Source organism: Stegodyphus dumicola, chromosome 3, assembly GCF_044657685.1.
Source record: "Stegodyphus dumicola isolate Sdum_Otavi_A_Nest chromosome 3, ASM4465768v1".
NCBI lineage: Eukaryota > Metazoa > Arthropoda > Arachnida > Araneae > Eresidae > Stegodyphus > Stegodyphus dumicola.
Window position 1 is genome coordinate 269505959 of NC_140770.1, and position 21218 is coordinate 269527176.

General features: G+C 30.5%; 1 protein-coding gene across 5 annotated transcripts in view; it reads right to left on the minus strand.

Moving 5' to 3' along the window:
- LOC118193447 (uncharacterized) overlaps positions 1-21218 on the minus strand; it is a 129169-nt gene that overhangs the window by 17878 nt on the left and 90073 nt on the right. For all 5 annotated transcript variants that reach the window (XM_085814129.1, XM_085814131.1, XM_085814130.1 and 2 more), the window contains 4 exons: positions 18139-18304; positions 12460-12534; positions 5805-5945; positions 4531-4627 (listed from right to left, as the gene is read on the minus strand). In XM_085814129.1, coding sequence (XP_085670255.1) covers positions 4531-4627; positions 5805-5945; positions 12460-12534; positions 18139-18304 — 479 coding nt within the window. The remainder of the gene's footprint in view (positions 1-4530; positions 4628-5804; positions 5946-12459; positions 12535-18138; positions 18305-21218) is intronic.

The following is a 21218-nucleotide window of genomic DNA, read 5'->3' on the forward strand; positions in this document are numbered from 1 at the left end:
GGTTGTAACCCAGTTCATATACCTTAAGGTTCCAATAAGGTACTAAAGCAACAGAGGTGTTATGTTGTTTTGTATTACTTTAAGTCTCACTAGACGCAAAGAATAAGTTTCACATTCATTTTAAATTTTAATGTTTTAGCATGTGACCACAGTAAAGATTAATGAAATTCAACAACTCACTTTAATATGCAGAGATAATTTTTAAAGATAAACAGTTAGTCATAAATAATTAAATTAGGTAGTTACGATTATCTTAGTCATTAGGGATTTACATGGTCACTATTAAATTTTATCTGTTTTTTAACAATATTTGTTAAAAAGGCCCTATTAAAATCACAATCTAATAAAATTTCACAGTTTAAAATACCCGTAATTTATGACATTGACTCTTCAATGATATAAGGATAACTACACATTAAAGCTAATGTTTTGTAACAACAACATTCAACAAAATATTTAGCATCTTTTTAATTTAAAGTCTTCCCAGACATTTAAGCTAAATTTACAACGATTTCCTTCTCTTTAAGCATTTTCCCTAACAATCAGAAATTTGTCTCAATACGCAAACCAATGTTCTCACCAGTTTCTGCGTGCTTTATCTCTTAACTTGTCAACCTCTCTACAATGTACCTATGAGGGTTTACTTGATTTGGTAAAAGTTAAATAGTCCAAAACCTCTTGACAGACATGAAGCAAATTATCTCTATATCTGAAAGTAACTGCAGTGTCAGACAAAGGTTTACATAAGCCTCTTATTTAAATGGAACATACACCATAAAGGCATGTTCTGATATTAACAAAAGCAATTACAGCTCATGGTGATGTAATTAAACAAGAACAGTCAAATTTAAACTAAAAATGTGGACTAGTGGTCAAAGACTATACAATTTAATTTTAATTTAAGCTGGCTTAGTAACTTCTATCATATGAGGAAACAGAAATGGGAAATGATAAAAAAGTTCCATTTTGAGTCAACTGAATCATAAACAACTGGGTAATTTACATAATAATAACTGTACATATCTTTGAAGAATAATTTTCTTTATGTATTCAGTTTCTTTTTTCAACATTTTAGAATTTTTGGATTTAATTAAGAATTTCGGTTATTAAAAAAATAATAATAAAATTAAAGCATTTAGAATGTATAGAAAAAGCTGCTAATTTTATTTGTTTAGTAATAATTTCAGAAGAAATAAAAGAGATAAATATATGGTAAGGGCTGGTTACAGAGCTGCTGTGGCAGAATTTTTAGAATTTAGTGACACACCCAGCAACAAAATCTAGAAAGGCACTAAGCAGCACAAGCGTTTAGAGAGATGGTATCAGGTTGGAAAATGCCTAGTGCCAGCTCTGTGTATGATGCATTAAGACATACTAGATGAATCTTTTAAATGGTAAGTTTTCAATTTCTTTTATGTTAAGATAGAGATTCATAAACATGTGAAGATAAAGATTCCAGTATCAGAAGTAAAGCATTCAAATAATGTTTTCATTGTTCTTCCAGACGTTCTCCAAAAAGTAAGAAATTCATTGCAAATTTTCCGTAAAATACATCCATTATGTATCAATACAAAAGACATTTTTCAATTTGCCACATATTTCTGGAATCTTCTAGAATTATAGGTCTATAAATCTTGCTTTCAAATTCTTCTAAACTTTCCAAGCTGCAATGTCCAAAAGCCTAAAGAAAAATTATCCCTACTAATTCTGTAACAGTAAAAAGCCAGAAATATTTTAGGGGGGGGGGAAGATGGAAAAAGTGTAAAATTTATTTCATAGAGAAACCTGATGCATACTCTGAGAGTTTTGAACATTCTGAGACAATTAAATGGGAAAAGCTCTTACTATGAAAAAATTAAAGACATTAATTAATTACATAGCTAATTTTTGCATTTGCTAAGAACTGTTTGGTAAATTGTACTTTATAGCATTTTACTTTTTCATTTTTCAGATTCAAAATATTGTATAAGTTGCCAAAATGGAACTTTGTGATGTAGCCGTTCCTCAAAAGACACTAATGCCGGCTAGCTTTAAAAGGATTTATTAACAGAGCACACAGGAACGGTTACAAACAAAAGAAATATATATAAAAATGAAACTTATACCAAATGGAACATCAAACATTGAGAATAACATAACATAGTAAGCTATCATCATGGCGGCTGGAGGTCGACTGACGTTTTTTCATATCGCCACGAGATGGCGTTTAAATAAAATAGTTCGGTTACAGTTCATGACATGAATAAAATAGTTCAATTACACTAAAATAGGTCTGTTACAACTTTATAATATGACAGCGAAAAATAAAAATGTTTTATTTTAACGTTACTTTTTTAATTATAAATTTAATATATTACTAACTTTAATATATGACTCATTTTAATGAAATTCATCAATGTAATGTAATGTAAGTTAAAAAAAAAAAAAAAAAAAAAAAAAAAAAAAAAAAAAAAAGGAAAAATTTCCAGATCTTGGAAAAAACTTTTTCTATAGAAACTGATCTTAAAATCACCAAATTTAGAACCGTTTAATAAAAGAATTCCCATCCCCAAAAGCGGAAAGCTGTTTAAAAGCTCTTCATTCGAAAAAATGAATTTCAAAATGCTTATGTTTCACTTTTTGCTTAGAAACTCTAGTATCCCACCATTTATTTATACAGTCAAAAGTCGTTAATCCGGACTCGTCGGGACTTCGGCGATTCCGGATTGACTTTTTCTGGATTATAGATCATCAGTTTATATCTGGTAAGATGGTATGCAGAAATTATAAAATTAAAAATATGAAACCGTAATTTATGAAATAAAGAACAGTTATGATCTAAAGAGTATCAAAATTTACAAAAAAAAAAAAAAAAAAAAAAAAAAGCTTAATATTTATTAAACATTTCTTTCAATGTAAGTTGTTTCGTTTTTTATGTGATAATACATTTTCTTTAATTCTATAAACAGACATAATTTCTTGTTCAGTTACAAAGTTCCACTGTTCAAGTCCTATAATTGCTTGTCGAGAATACCGACTCATTTGTCAATCGAAATTTTTGCGTTTTCAATAACCTGTGTTACTTTCTTCGCTATGATAAGCGAATTATAATGACAAGGAATTTGATTTAATAAATCATATCAAAGACGGAATACATCGAGATGAAATACTACATTTAGTAAGGAATTATAAGCCAAATAAAATAAAAACATCTGCCCTGAAGATAAGGATAGTGCTGACAGATCAACTTCCAATTCATTGAGGCACTGCAGTGTTAAAGATAAACAAAGTTTAGATAAACAAAGAATATGCATGCATGTACGTTAATTCCTGGTTCTGTGCTCTCCTAACACTGGAGTTTCAGACAAAGAATCTTAGAAGTCCTTTGCTTCAGATGTTATTCTATTTTGAACTATGAAAATTGTTAGCATTGGTGTGCTTATTGCCCAGAAAAAGTCACCAGGCAGTGAGTTACAGCATTTCATTTCACCTGCAAAGACACATGCATGTGATATCAATACAATGGTTTTAGCAGATTTGATGTATCAATTGCAATGTTTGCACAACAGTAAGCTTTGGTCAGTTGCATAAAGTAGTTATAAGCTTGGCATTTTCTGCATCGATTTTCTCACATCTGTAATTTTGTAACACAGGTTAAAAATCAGTAATAATTATGTGAAATCCATACTTTAAAACATGATGTACTTTTAGAGATGTAAAAGTATTAAGGTTTCAAAATTCAATAGTTTGCCACTGGAATACACATAATGTCCACTAGGAGTTTTAAAACTTTATGAAATGCTTTTTAGCATTATCATACATTATCAGTCTGAATGGAAAGGAAGTGCCAGCTATATAAGCTGAAGAAGCATAAAAAGCATGCAAGGACTTTGAAAAGATGACAATTACATCAATATCTTTTCTTGAGGCCATGCACATTCCAGTCAAGTCATGGGGATACAGTCTCTCAAAACATAACTAAAATCTACCTTATTGTTTTTTTTTAAAGAAGTCTCAGAGGAACCACAACACATAGACAACATTTTCGATATCAATTAGGGAAATTACAGTGAATAACATTTAGGATACATGGCTACTGATGATAATATTTGAGACAACATGTGAAAAATTTGCCATACAGAGTATTGAATTATACAGTGTGTTAAAAGAACTGTAGAAACTGAAACTGGCAGAGGAAGTGATGGCATGCCAACCTTGATTGAACTCAAAAAAGCACCAGTGGTTTCACGAACATGAGAATACATTTTAAAAACTGTTATGTAACAAACACAAATACATCAGTACGGCAAATTTTTAATTATTATTTTAGGTACTTTGTGAGTAATTACCCTGCTTTGTGATAAGAAGTTACTATTTTTAAATTACATGTAAACTTTTAATATTTCATAACTGCACTGGATGGATACTGAAAAATTAATAATATTATCAAATTAAATATCAAAGAAATACGTACAGAGTAAGAACAATAAACTTTTTCAGAAAGCAGGAGAACAGCAGGATGCAATTTAAAACACAAACATAAAAACTAACCTCGATTTCCAGTGATGGAATGAAATCTTTCAAACATTTGTGAAGTTTAATGAATATTTTCTTTGTTGGAGTCGACTTCTGAAGTGCTTCAAACATACTACAGAAAGGGAAAAAAATTAATGATTTACAGATATTTTATAATTCATATATACTAAATGCTAAAATCTCCACATATGTATCAATTTATGTATATACATATACCCATCATTATATATCGTTTATATTTACATTGTTAACCATCCAGAATGCAACACCATGAAGAACAAGTGGTTCAAAGAGATATTTTAGTAGATAAATAATATTAAATACAAAGAACTGATTAAAATTACAGCCATATTCAGTATTTAAGGAAAAATCAATATTTTCTGTTAACACAATGGGTGGCAATTACAGCAATATGCCTTGGCAAAGAAAAGAAAGACTATGGATGTGTGCTTGCAGTATGTAAATCAATGCTGTTTCCACACACTGTCAAAAGTTCATCTGGTTCAGTTGTAGGTAGAACATGTCAGGCCATTTGTTTGCCAATCATAACGAGACAATGGATGAGGCAAGGTAGCAGTACAACTGGCCTGTTTCACAATGTTTAATTATGTTTTGTAAAATTTATGTTGTTTAAATTTTAGAATCAAGACAATCAAAAGTTGCCAAAATGAAAGGTAACATATAGTAACATTTTAAAATATAACACAGAAAAATAAAAACATTTTACTTTAATGGCATTTTTTTTGAAAAATTGTCATTTTAATGACATTACAGTGATGCCATATTTAATACAAAATATATATCATGAAATACGTAAGCATCCCATTCAAAACATCCAAAAAATGGTATTAAAACTCCCAAAATATTTAGAAGTCACAAATCTTAAAAAAAAAAAAAAAAAAAAAAATTCACATTCCAAAAAGGATAACATTGTAAAATCCAAATAGTTACTTTATTTTCTGCTAAGACTATGTACATTAAATACAGATCTGAAGAAGAAACTGCCACATTGACACAATTTTTGGCATGTATACAAAAAATTGCATAATAATAATAATAATAATAATAAAAGATTTCACATGCCAGGTTCATTTTGAAAGATATGATTTTTGTGCTAAGGAACTGTCAACAAAAAGACAAGATTATCACTTCAATATGTTAATATGACAAATTGAAATGAATGCTGTAACAGTAGTTACTACTATCATAGCTTACATTTCAATTTATTACTCTAACATTAAATGTTTTATTCAACAATGATATTTAAGATACTTAGTGGACATACTTACCTGGACATTATTTGTTTCAATTGTTGAACAGCAGGATACAGATTGCACATTAATCGAGAAAAATCAGCTGCTGGAGGCAACACATCTGGCTTCGCATAGTCAAAATCATGAGGTATTTGGCAGAAATCCATGACCATTCCACTGAAAAATATATTTAGAAATAGTCTGTATTATTAACAATCAAGAACTAAAATAGACGATGCTTAAAATATTTACCACAATGTTATAAACCTCTCAACATTTCATATGTGCCATGCCAAGCCAATTATAAAGATATCTGAACAAAAACAAGTGTGTGTGGGGGGGGGGCAGAGAGTTATGCTTCCAATACAAAAAAGTTAAATTTAATACAAAAGCTTAAAAGTGCAAAAACCTATAGCTTAATTAGTAGATATAAATAAATACATCTATTTTAAAATGTTACGAATAAAGGCTACATTTCATAATATATATGTACGTGTGTACATATACATACACTGGTGGACCATTACTAAGGGCGGATGACAGTAAACATAATATGGAAGGCAAGGAAATGTGGAAATTAGCAGAAGTGCAGGATACAGTAAGACATGTTGCACGTATGCAAATTTTGGATTTCCGAAGTTGTTCATCACGACAGAACTGATAAGAGATATAAAGGATTTGACATGTATATACCATTGTTATTCAAAAGTAAAATTTAATGGGAAAGAATCAATTGAAGAATTTGCAATTTTCAGTATGTCTCCACGACACCACTTGGATGATTTTATGAGTGAGGATTGAAGAAGGACTAAAAATAACAGATGTTGTTAGGGGTTCAATGTCAGCCACAATGCTGTTTCAAGGCTTTGGAAATCATTTTAAACAAACGAAATGTGTAGCACACATTACTGGGGAGTGGTCATGTTCGTAGAACAAGGCCTGCAGAAGATAAGTAAATATTGCTATTAATAAAAAGGAACCGGCACGGCACAGCACAGCCACTGAAGTAGCAAATGGGTAACTTGCTGATACTGGCAAGCGAATACCTCGAAAAGCCGTAGCCAGACAATCAAGGAGGATTATACAGCAACCATCCTGTTGGTTCCTTCCATCATCTAGACATCATCGTTCTGCCCCTTTGCAATGTAATGGTGTGGTCAGTATTGCAATTGGAAGGAAGACGAATGGGCTTTTGTCATATTTTCAGTTTGTTCACAGAAAATATGTTCAGTGTCTTGTCTGATTGTGGACAACAACTGATGTGGCATGAGAGTGATACTGCATATAGTACAACAAACAGGGAAGGGATCGAAATCCTTTATGTAATGCCATGGTATGGACTGGGATCTTGATCAGTGGCCTTACGCTGCTCTATGTGCTTTTAACTGAGACTATGACTGGCCAATGATACATTAATGATGTTCTGCTGCCACATGTTTGCATGTTCTGTGAGGATATTCAACACCTCATCCATGCACTGACATAGGAATGGGATACATCACTCCAACAGCTGCTGGATAATGTTGTATAAAGCATCACACAATATGCTGGAATCTTGCTTTCCCCTCCATGGTGGCCATATCCCGTACTGAAATCTTATGCCTGTGGATGTTAACTGCATTTTTTTCACTTTTACCTATTCAGAACAAAATTACCAAATACCTTGAACACTTTTCGAAGCCTTCTGAATTTCAGAGCACAATACATTATCTTTATTTCAATGGCCCAGTATTCTGGTATTATTTTATTTTACTTGGCATCCAAACACACTTACTTTTTAACACGCTTGTGATCCGTCCTTAGCAACTGTCTACCAGTGTATATCATCTACTTTAAAATGTTACAAATAAAAGCTACATTACATAATATATGTGCCTATGTGTGTTTATATATATGAGAATAAAAAGATTAGCTGAAATCAAATAAAATGTACTCATATTTCTATGTTGATATAAAATTACATTGCAAGAGTTCACAAAAATAGATAGTTGAAAGCGATTCCTTCATATTTAATGACTAATTTTCTTAGGCAAATTAAATTGTAATAAGGCCCCATCATAAAAACATTAAAACAGTACAACTTACCACCTATTGAACTACAAAACTTGGCCCATTAGAGGACATTATTCTGTTAATTACTTACAGAATAATATCCTTAAGGTAAAAAATAAAAGTTTAAAACAGAAAGAGTCTATTTATGTACAATAAAAACATTAGTGCATTCTTCTTAAAACTTTATTAATATTTAATTTAACATTTGTAAATTATAAAAAAAATTCTATCACTCATTGTGTAGATGCATGATCATGATACAACCTCTAATACAAAATACTAAAATCTAAAACATACATCATAACATCATACTAAATCTAAACATAAAATTTGATGGCTCTAGGTACCATTGTTTTACCAGGAATGCAAGAAACATACACACATTTATGCAGATTCTTCATTATTTAATTTCTTTAAATATAATACAGGGCTCTAATATTTGAAGGCAACAATTTAAAAAGTGATTTACCATTTACAGTTAACCAACACAAAATGTCAAAATGAAATTAATAGCCCTTCAAATAGGCAAATTTCCCCTTTGGGTTAACAATATACATGTTTTGCATTAAAATCAGCATGGGAAATTTAAATATATGAATGTTTACAATAATGTGCATCAACTCTATGCAGCAAATCAAATTATTTCTTAGTTTGAGCTATTTTGGACTGAATCTCTCACATACAAAACATGTTTGTCTAAATATGTAAACATAAAGTTTCTATAGGTCAGTAAAATAGTTAGACATACGCACAAAAAATTCCAAAATGTTCTATAAAATTTAGATTTAAATACAAAATGAATCCGACAAATCATTTTGATGGCATTTTAAATACATCTTCATAACAGTTTATTTTGATGGAGAAAATATGTGCAGCAGCAGACAGCAAGCAGGTTGACGATATAAAAGCCAGAGAGAATGTGATGTGTCCAAGACTGGTTCAGGATGATTTAATTTCAGGTAAATTTTTCTGTTCTTAAAGAGTGAAATTTATTTGGGGTCAAAATAAAAATTTAAAAAAAAAAAAAAAAAAAAAATTGGAAAACCAAATTTTGAAATGTTTGCTAAAGTAAAATCTGTTATGCCATGCAGAGCTATCATCTTATTTATAATTAAAAGGTGGAGGGGAGAACCACATTCAGACAAGTTTAGACAGTTATTACCTTAAGAAAGACACTTCAAAAATCAGTACTGCTGCTCCATTAACATGCCAATACTTCCAGCTCTCATACAGTCTTCTCATCACAAACCTCCCTTTTACTTGTCAATGAGTCTTCAAAAGGTTAGTCAGACATTGATCGACAGCATTAAAGCAGAACAACATCAAGCAATGCAAATGCTTTAATGCGAATCAACATCAAGCGACACAAAAACATGCCTTAAAAACAACAATCCAAGGTATGTAACTCTACAGTAAAATAATTCTTTATTTGTTTTACCCATTTTAATTGTTTATTTGATATTACTTACAATTCTTATTTCAAAAACAGATTAGGAGATAAATATAGTGTACCTGATTACATTTTACAAACGAATTCATGTCATGAGCGGTTTTTCAGAACATAATTCTTTTGTAAAGCGAGAAGCATCTATAATATTAATCCTTTTCTAAATCCTATATACCATATTTATTTCAGTATTTCCCCATTTAAACACATGATGAATATTATGCAAAATTTAATTTAAGCTCTTTAAATTTTACACATACAAGATAGCTGTCTATATGCTTCAGAGAAAAGCTTAATGTTGAGAACAGCAGGATTTCCATGGAAGCCAGTGAACATTTCCTGTATACCCATCTGTATTTTATTTTTGTTACTATACAACCAAACTTTTTTTTTTTTTTTTTTTTTTTTTGCTGTTGTTCTCGGTGTTGATGATAGACTTGGTAAAAAATAGTGTTTGTTACTTGCAGAATTTTCCTTTGGAATATAAGTTGAATGTCAATATGAAAATGTTGTTGCCATCTATAGAGTAAAAAAAAATCTCTGGCCCACAGTATTGCAACAGTGCCTTAGACACTTTGTTTTCCTGCTGAGGGTTCCTAATGGCCTCGTACAGACTTTCAAAATTTCCCTCTCCATGGGTAGAGGGTCAGCTTCATGAGCCCCTAAGGAACCCAAAAAAAATCAAAGGTCATTAACACAGAATTAGAAGATGAACTGTGGTGTGAGATAATGTGTTGTGGTACCCACTGAACCATGTTACCATTTTCTGGTTTCGGGTATACTTTTTCGATTTGTAAAATTAATGTTTTCAATAAATTCATCATTGTGTTTTCATGACTTCAGTCTTTCATCCCCTGAGAAGCAAGTATTCATTTTTGATTAATTAGAAGGACTGTTCAAGATGGAAATAATGTTGTACACTTTTAAATTGAAAGCATAATTTCTATAAAGAAAGGAATTTCTTTCTATCCAATTCCAGGGCATAATGGATCAAAGGTCATTTAATGAATTTTGAATTCTGCATCTTTGCAATGCATAGGAAATGAAACGTTATCTTGCATCAGTATAGATTGAAGGGTATATTGTACAGCATTTGCTGTCTTATAAATTTCAGTTACTACTCTGCATATAGTTATTTTGAAGTGTCCATCATTGGACTTAAAAACTTTAATGTCCGACTTAAATACTTAAATTTATTTTGTATGTTGGGAGAATAAACTGTACATCAATGTGCATTAAAAATTTACTTGCATGTTTATACATTTTTTTAATCATACATCATTGTATCTTAAAAGAATTTATTTTATGGTTCATCACTATATATAAATTCATGGTAAAATACGTATCTGTGAAAATCACATTGTGACACTGCTTGTAGCTGTATTCATGAGCTTGTAAAAGTCAAAATTATTTATTTGCAATTGCTTTATTTTTATAAAAGCTGGATTATTATATATTATTATTATTATTATTTTTTAATATTGTAAAAGTCACACACGATTCAGAGTAAATCTCGTACTGCTCAGTGTTTTTGAAAAACTGAAATTAAGTGTTCATCACTGGATGCACACTGCGCCAAAAAAAGGGGAAGACAATTCTATATCTCTTATTTCACTGGGCCGGTTTACGAAATTCAACTTGCGTTTTTCATGTCTCGAAAGCTTGGCTTAAGAAATGCATTAGATTTATATATAGCATAGTTCTAATATAAGTATCTTGACGACAAAAAAAAAAAAAAAAAAAGACTTTTTCTAAAATGACATGTCAATTCTTTTCCACATTTGGATTCTAGGACTCAAATTATACCAAAATGACAAGTTTTGTAGAAATTGCATGAGTAGTTTTAAAAAATTAGCTCTCAATATTTTAGCTCCTCAATGTTAATTGAATTTCATATAGATTTATTAATATCTCTTCTTTTATTAAACTTATTTGATTCTTCCTTTGATATTTCGAAATTTAGATTCATTCCAAATAAAATTCATCTATTTCTTATGATTTATTTTTAAAATTTGTATTTTTAAATAATTTTTATAAATTTTTTGAAAAAAATTTTGAATTATAATCTCTATAAAAATTTTACCATCATCTTAAAATAGATCTATTTCTAAGCACACCTTTTTTTTTTTTTTTTTTTTTTTTTTTGTGCAGTGTACTTTGATTGTGATATTGGCTTTAGAAAAAGTACAGTAGGCTACTACAGTAGTATATCATTTTGTGTTATGTAAGGGTAATTCTAGATAAAATCTTCAAAATAGCAATTTATTTTCTAAACTTTAATGTATTATGTTTCAGTATTTTCATAAAAAGGCCAATTGAAATCCATCACAGGGTATTGTGAACTGAACATATGACATGTGTGTTAGTATATGGAATACAGATGAATTTCATCAATGAAAAAATTTGTATTATGGTAAAATCTTTAACTATTGGTTTAATCCATCAGTGGATTTTAAGTGCTGCAAATTATATGTCAATATATGGCATAGAATTATTTTCTTAATCTTTGAAAAGATATCATGTTTGCATATTATTGCCTTATATGTTCATCAATGAGCATGAATTTAAGAAGACCAATCATTCCATGATTATGATTTATAGCCTTACGAATTATAACATATTATATAGTACATTATTTTTGTAATTCATCAATGAACATAAATATAGCAATATCTATTGTTGTTGTTGTCAGTGTTGATAATGGAACTAGAACAAATAATGCTTGTTATTTGCAGAATTTTCTGCTGGAATATCAGTTCAATGTCAATAAAAAAGTATTTCTGATTAATGCTGCTACCTACAGAGTTAAAAGAAATCCCTGGCTCACAGTATCCACATATTAACAGAGCATATGGTCCCAATTACAAGAGAAGGGGAGGATTTCTGCATAAGTTCTTTATACATACACATGTGTATCCATGATATTACTGTCCACACGTATTAAAGCATATACATACCTGGGGTGTAAGGGTCTTTATAACTTTTTCATATACATAAACTGGATCCCCAAATTCACATAATATTCAGTTTAATTTATTTTTAATATCCAATATGTGAACAATTCTCCATGTCAAAATAAATAGAAACAAACACAAAAGTTCAGCCTTTCACAGTTAAAGAAACAGAACACATAAAACAATTAGATACAAATAGAATTTCATTCACAGACATGTTACTGCATACACAACTTACCACAGTCGATTTATAATAATCCAGTTGAAGTCAAAAGCATTTAGGACATTCTGATATTCAGTGTTAGAAATGGAACTGTAAGAAATATATCAAGGATAAATAAAAAAATTGTTTCACAGTCATATTCAAAATAACAAATTTTCCAGAAGCATCAATAAAAAAATATTTTAATTAAATATATATTACAACTTAACTTAAATGTCAGTTACTAATGTTATAAAAGATACCATAATTATTTTTTGCATTTATAAATGCTTTTCTTTAAGTGAAGTTTGTGTCTCAATAAGAAATGGTCATCACTTCAACATTACTTAAAAGAACAAAGAAATTAAGAAAATCAACTTTTAAAATGAAATGACTATATAAATTTATCGAATGGTTTAAAAAAAAAAAAATTTGGGTTCATCAAAAAATAATTCTGAAAGGCAATCAAGTTTTAAATTCTTATGAGGGCTACACAGGGCCCACCAGCGGCCGAGTGGTAAAGTCTCTGAATACTGGTAGTTTGATCCGAGGTTCGAATCCCGCAAACTGGCTGGCTGCATGGGCGTTTTCGTGGTTTTCCCTGTGTCTAATGGGTATACGAGGCAGTTCCCTTAGAAAGTCCTCCACGAAGGAATCCCTCCCCTTAGGCAGATAGCCCTAGTGTGCTTTGCCATAATTAAATAAACCAAACCAATATGATACAACACATTGTGGTGAAAGCATGCGACAGGTCATTAATAAAAATAACCAAATACTAAAAAGTGATTAGCTGGCAACAGCTAAACAAACCCCAGTTGACTATTTATTTTAGATGGAGACAGCCACATTTTTTTGTATGTTCATAAATACTTCATGTTCGGCAGTTTTGACTGTTCCAAGTGCTGCACAGCGCTAATTTGACATCACTTTCATTACCAGTCATTAGCAAGTGCAAGAAAATACCCGTTGCTAAAAAGCAAAATTTTTAAAAATTCTGCTGGCTTTGTCAGCACAATGGATGATGATTTAGAAATGATAAAACACATTTTCATGATTATTAGGGTATGCTAACATAAAAAAAGAGAAAAAATTTATTTATATCAGAAGAGTATTAATTTGTTTCTTGACAAACGTTAGAAGCAGGGCTGTACAGTCGGAATCGGGTAGATTTTTGGGTAAGAGGAGTCAGAGTTGGAGTCACTAAAAAACACACCGAATCCGACTCCAGTTTTTGTTGAACAGTTTGAATTTGAAATGAAATTAAGTGAATTGAAAAAAATTAATGACAAACTGAGTTAATATTTTTATTTATGGATTATATACATTAATAAATAATTATTTTCTATTTCATTGACATATTAGTAAATAAATATAAGGGAGCAGGATGGATGTGATATTTGCCATTATTGACTAAACTGATTCATTTAGTTACTAATCTCATTAGTGAATTAAGGTAAGCAGCAAGAACTCCCAAAGTTGATGCCATTGTTAGGAAACAAGCAGGTAAAGGAGCAACGCAATGGAGAAGTACATATTTGATGATATAGTGGTTGTTAGGATTAAGAACTTTTTCAGATGATGTAAATAACCCTAATATTTCACTAACAGAAAGACTGTGGAATGATCTTGCAGAACTGGAAATCCTTCTTTCAACACTGTATATAGCCACAAAAAAAAAAAAAAAAAAAAGTTACAATCTGAAGAATTAACAGGAAACAAGAATGCTAGAAGATGTAGATAACTTTAATGTTTCACTAACAGAAAGACTGTGGAATGATCTTGCAGAATTGGAAACTCTTCTTTCTATAGCATATATAGCCACCAAAAAGTTACAATCTGAAGAATTAACAAGACTGGAAGAATGCGATGTTTGTTCTTTCTGACATGGAGGGTTTATTGCAGAAGGAATAATTTCTTCAATGAAGAAAAGATAAACTAGTTTGCTAGACAATAAGATCGCGCTGGGTTCAATATATGTAGATCCAAAACACCGAATTTCGTTGGATGACAAACAAATTAAAAAGGCAAAGAAAGCCATGTATGAACCATTAAGAATGATTATTAATTTCATTAAAAATGAAATTATTCTCAGAACAACTGGAGTATTCAAATCAGAACAGTCAAACTGCAGATATTGCAATTCATATTCTATCATCTTCTTCCATTGATGAATTAGATTTTGAGAAATATTTGGATAATATTGAAAAGGCTAAGGCAAAGCGAATGAAAATAAAGAACCAAGAGCCTTTAGATATAAAAATGAAAAAATACAAACAAGATTTAGACACGTCCTTTGAAGAAATAAATAAATATGATTGCTCTTGCAAGACACCTCTTTCAGAACTTACAAAAATCCACCCTGAAAAGTTAAAGGAAGTAGACATAACAGTAACAGCTCTTCTTCAAGTCAGTGTGGAAAGACTCTTTTTAATTCTGAAGTTTATCAAATCGGATCTATGGTCCTCTAACAAAGAAGATCATGCCGAAATTTTACTGTTTCTTAGAAATTACTACTGCCAGTTTTTCCATTTCATAATAAATGCTAATCAATATAAAAAATTTGCTATGCATCAAATTTTATCTGTAGCATCTATTACTTCTTTTATATTAAAAAAATAAGCCGTACCCATGTGTATATGTTTACATACATATGAAGGAGTCAGAGTCGGAGTCATTAAAATTCCAGAACTTGGAGTCGGTCATTTTCTCTACTGACTCCACAACCCTGGTTACAAAGGAGCAAAGTGGATTCTTCTAACAAATCACCAGAAGATTATCATCGACTATATTGTATTTTACTGAAATAAGATAAAAATGTGATAATTAAAGAGAAAGAAATAGTAGAGGTATTTTTGTTCGCATGCATTGCCATGACATGATTGCACTCAGAATTATTACCCATGCAGAAATTGCATGATATCTAAGTGAAATTATGAAGGAAGAAACTTTTGCCTGTTTAATCTCAATGCTGCCTATTTGGAGGAGGAAAATATAGAAAATATGCCTGACTTTTACAATCATACTTGTTTAAAAGGGGAGGGGAAGAATTTTAAAATTTTTAGTGTAATTTATAATCAGTATTAATTTTAAAATGTTTTGAAAAATATATTTTTAGATATGGAAAGTTTGAAATAATAAAAATGCAATAGTTGAAAATAACCGAAGAAATTTTGAAAAATTACCAAATATTTGTAAATTATATTAAAAGATCAGAATAAACTTTATTTAAAAGGTTTTTTCTTATTCTATTCAATGATGCAAACAGTGAAATTCTAGAAATATTTGTTTGTTTTTTAAGCAAAGATGCAGGAGAAACATCTACACTACCCCTCAAAAACTTACATTCATTAAACCCAGATCAACATTTAGAAAAAAACGACTTGATCACTTGAGCACCATATGGACAAACTTTGTGTCTGGGCCTATCTCTGCAACACCCACTCCCATAGGTGCACACTTACCTACACACAAAATCTTTTTTACTATTATAGAAATGCAAAAATCTCCATTAATGGTAGAATGATATCACAACAAGTTTTTAAAACATTATGTGTGCCTACAGGTTCATAATACATTGACTGAACATGGAATTTATGATAGCTTAATAAAATTTATTTACCAAAAGGAACACTTTCCAGTTCTGGAATTTCCACAAAAATATTCATATAAGTCTTCCCAGTATCACAGAGTACAATCAGTAATTGCACTTAAAACTACTAAGAATGTTTAACACAACATTATGTAAAGTACATCTAAAGAGCGAAGCTAACATGGATATCACAATACTCCAAATTCAACTTTGAACTACCAACTGAGAGGTGATGCTCTCTTCCATCTTGTATAGTTTCCACCTGACCACCGAGAAATCTCTAGTAAATTCCATTTCTCAAAATTACTGGTAGGCAACATGATTAAAGTTACATCTAAGGGCCGGGGGTACAGTTAAAGTTGCATATAGTGATCATTTATTCAATTACAATACCTATTACAGTCATACAGGGACCAGACCAAAATGTTGCTAGGTTTGGTAACTTTCTCTGATTTCTCGCAGAATTTATAAACAAAAATTAGTTGCCACCAAAATTAATATATCTCACCAATTTAGCCTGATAGCCATTTACTCAGTGTTAAATAGACTTGCCTTTTTTTTTTTCCTTAATTTTCTGGCAAAGCACTGCTTCTTTAGATTTTCATATTACATTATACAAAAAAAGAATTAGGATTTCACATATTTCCCCAAATTTATTTATACATATACAAAATTTGTAACCATATGATTAAATACGTGTTTTATATCTTAAATTTTTAAGGATTAATTCTTCAACTAGGAAGCCTACTGTAATGTTTTCGTTTAAAAATGCTTCTTCATTGTATTTTCAAGTAAAATTTCTTTCAAAGAGGGACATTCAATTTCTGATTTAAAGTACCTTTTAAGGATTAAAATATCAATGCTTATTTGGCAAGTCATGAAAGAAGACAACTAAAGTTTGCTTAAAAAAAATAAGAACTAATAACGTTTGAAATGTGTTAAATATCTTCATTTCAAATCAATGGTAATCAAAGGTTGGATTTCACTAATTATCAACACTGGAATTCCTATTTTGAATTATTACTTTGACAACATTGATCAAGAATGATGTCTTAAGCACCATAGGGGGCCCACCACCGGCCGAGTGGTAAAGTCGCTGAACACTGGTAGTTCGGTCCGAGGTTCAAATCCCGCAAATGGGCTGGCTGCATGAACGTTTTCGTGGTTTTGCCCATGCGTAACATGTATACAAGCCAGTTTCCCTTAGAAAGTCCTCCAAAAAGGCACCCTCCCCTTAGGCAGATAGCCCTAGTGTGCTTTGCTGTAATTAAATAAACCAAACCAAACTTAAGCTTCATAGCTGCAAATTTCATTTCACTTTTGCCTTACAAAAGCAACTTTGGGAGCTACACAGAACATTAACTGCTTATAAAGATAGCATGGAAAGCTTCCGTAACAGAAAAAGTATCAAAGAAGCAACAATTTTTAATTTTAACACAGTTATTATAATGAATTAGACAGTACTTATACTATTTATATCTTAAGATAAAGAAAGCACTTATGCATAGAATAATAAATTATTTTAACATTTATTAATCAATAACATAACAGGGATATGTAACTTGCTTAGACACCCAATATTTTCTTAGCAGCAAACAGCTAAGTTAACCATTTAATAATGATCCTGCAGTAATTTCTATACCACAGCTGTATTTGCTACAAATAAATGAAATAAATTAGAGCTCAGTGTTGTCTTCCTTAACATATTGATTTTGAGAATAAAATTGTACATACATACCATATATATATATATATATTGATATGATCTGTCTCCTGCCTGCTCAACAATTATTCACTAATGTAAATTAATTTAGTCTTAAAAATTTATTAAAAAAAATTTTTAGGATTAATTTTTTGGAATATTATATATTTATTCTTGGTTTTAGATACTTGCACTTAATTTACATATGCTCTCAATTTAAATGATATTGTAAATTAGTTTGCAGGAACAATTAATCATTTATTTCATATTTAAAATTTAAATTTTAATTAACTATTATTAATTAAAAAATAAATTTTATACGAATAGAGAATGTTTGTTAAATTCAAATATATGTATATATATATTATTTATTTCATATTATATTCTAAACTGTACCTTAAATTAAGCAAGAATATAAACATACTTCTCAATTTCTCTCTTTTTCTGAAATAAGTCTGCACATGTAGCTCTTAGATCTTGTATCTTTTCAATGCATACAGTAATTAAAGGCCATCTTCTCTTAATTTGGCAGAAAACATCTTCAATGGCTGTCAGAATACTTAAGCATTCATCGCTATCACCAAAAAAACCTACATAAAATGAACACGAGTGTAAGACTCAAATAAATCAAATTCTTAGTTATATAATAAACCAGTCGTGACCTATCTTTAACTCAAGGGCAGCCAATTTAGAAATTAAAAAATTTTGGTGAGCCAAAATTGTATATTACAGTTTTAGTTTTCAGTTATAAATAAATAAAATATGCAAACAATAAAAATGTATGCAGTAATATGTTAAAGAAAAAGTAAAATTATGTACTATTTATTAAAAATCCAATAAGATGCAACTTGTATGCATGTAAAACACATTTGATGTGAAACTTGACACTGCATGTCTTCATCAAGTTTACTGTACTCTAGAACAGTGGTTCTCAACCTTTTGACTAATGTGTACCATCCAAGCAAAAATTGAAAACCTATAGTATCACCACTACGAAGTACTACTACTGCCAGCACTCTTGAACAAAGCTCAGATTGCATAAATTTACAAGTGTTAGAGAAAAAACTTAATCAGGATGTTGGGGTTTTAATTTTTGAATTTTTAATAGTTACAAATACTTCGCTTCTTTGTGTACCATTTATTTTTCTCTTGCATAACACCAGTTGAGAAACCCTGCTCTAGAATATAAATGCTATGGATAAATTCATGCAGTCATTTGGACGTTTGTTATCCTGGATTCGAAACTTGATTTTAACAAGTTCTTTGCTGAAGAAAGTTAAGTTATTTATAAGTTGATCCGAAACAAGAGTTTAACCTTTGCAAAATGTCTTTTAACAGTGGATACTTTTTTCTCATCTGCAAGAATCCAAAAGTCTGTGATAGTCTTGTTTTTAATAGTAGGTGAGACTGAATAATCCATTATTTGGATTTCTAGATACAGAGAATTTTTATTTTACATATTTGTAACCTATTGCAATATTTTAAAAATATTAGTACCAAAAAATGGATTTGAAATGAATGAAGCAACGGATTGAATTTTATGAAAATCAGAAAATCTAATTTTGAAATTATTTTAAGCTTGATGAAATTTTCAGAATGTTTAATTGTTTCAATTTTCTTATATTTCTTTGACATAGTTCTCCAAATTTGTAAGGTGGCAAAAGTTACAAAAGTTGCATTCCTTTTATTTGAAGGAAAAAAATTCAGAAATTTAATTTTGATTTAAATATGTTTATAATTCCTTCCAATAATAGTCTTTTCTTTACCCTGAAGTTTAAGATTTGGTTTATTCATTTTGGGTACATGTGTGTTTTCTTGTTTTTCCCCATGTGCAACGTGTATATGTGTCAGTTTCCCTTAGAAAATCCTCCACGAAGGCATCCCCTCCAATAAGTAGATAGCCCTCTTGAACAAAGTGCTTTACCATACTTAACTAAAACAAACCATAGAAGTGAGCTTTTTGTATACCTGTATGAAGCCACCAGATCACCTACTTCATTCAGAACTTTGAAAATTTATTTCATGTTCATTGGCATATGTTTTATGCAGGCTAAGGAAAGAGGATGATGGGGATGCTGTAAAATAGCTAGACATTGCCCAGGAAAAATACTCATAAGTTTCAGCAAATGAAAATGCAGCATTCAGTTCAATTTGAAGCAATCCACTGTGTCATCAATGTTGGCAAATGGAATACAGAGAGCAACGTTGTGCAAAATAGCGTCACGGCCGGAAGCCCCATGATAAAGATCTATCTTTAGAGGGGCTTTGGTCAGGCCTTTGAATATGTGCTGTAACTGAAATATGACTTTTCCATTCCCATCTTCGCACCTTCTTGAATTCACAAGGCTGAAATGGGACCAAACGTCCAATCCAAGCTATGGGTTGGGCATTCCTGTACTAATATTCAAGTTTGATTTAATTTATTTGATTATGACAAAGCACTCACGGGTTATCTCCCTACTAAACAATCAAGAAGACGGATGATGAAGTTCTGTATGAAAACATATCTCATAAATCTGCATATAAAATTTTCATAAAGGTTAATTCTTTATAGCAATTTTCTTCAAAAGCTATTTGATACGAATAAATGCATATTGAAATGTGAAAAGATTAATGATCACAAGCTGATCTTTTAAAATAATTTCAGTTATTTTCAGTTTTAATTTTTAATAATTCAGTTTAAGGTCATAAAGCTGTTTTATAACCTGTAATGAACTTTTATTGTCTCTAAATATATACTGATAAAAATACTGGCAAGCAACAAAAAACTTGCAAACAGTAATTTAATAAAACACAAGTCTCACAATTTCAGAGGAGCTATTCTATCCCATTCCTCCCGAACAGCTTTCCAGAGACCTGTTAGGGTTTTGGGACAACGTTTGGATAATGCAGTTTTTAAAAGTCTGAAAGCACAAAAATCCATAGGTGACACATCAGAAGATTTAGTAGGGATATCAGTGAAGGGTATGGCCTTGATACCAGTTTTTTGTTCCATTTCTTTTAGGAAATTTACAGCGGATTTTGATGTGTGACTGCTAGCTTTGTCCTGATCGAGCCTCACAGATTGATGGCACTGTGGGTAAAGCAATGGTATTTCATTTAGAAAAAATGGTGATAAAATATGTTCCTGATAGTATTTGCAGTTAATCTTGACATTTTTTTGCACTCTCTTTATATTTAACTTGCCATTATAAGAAAAACCAGCAACAATCATGAATCTCTTAGAAAAAGTTTCTTTCGATTCTTTGAACCATGTACTTAAATTTTTTTCTCCCCTTTTATGATAATAAATGGCTCTTTTTTGTTACAATCATTTTAATACACCCATGCTTCATCTACTGTGACAATTGTTTTACATTTTTCTTTGGATAAGTGTTTCTCATATAGAATTCTGCAGCGTATCCTGCGTTGAGCGATATGCTTTGGAAGAAGATGATGCACATTGCGTTTTTTCGCTTTCTTAAGATTTAAATCAACATTTATCATTTTGTTTACAGTGGACAC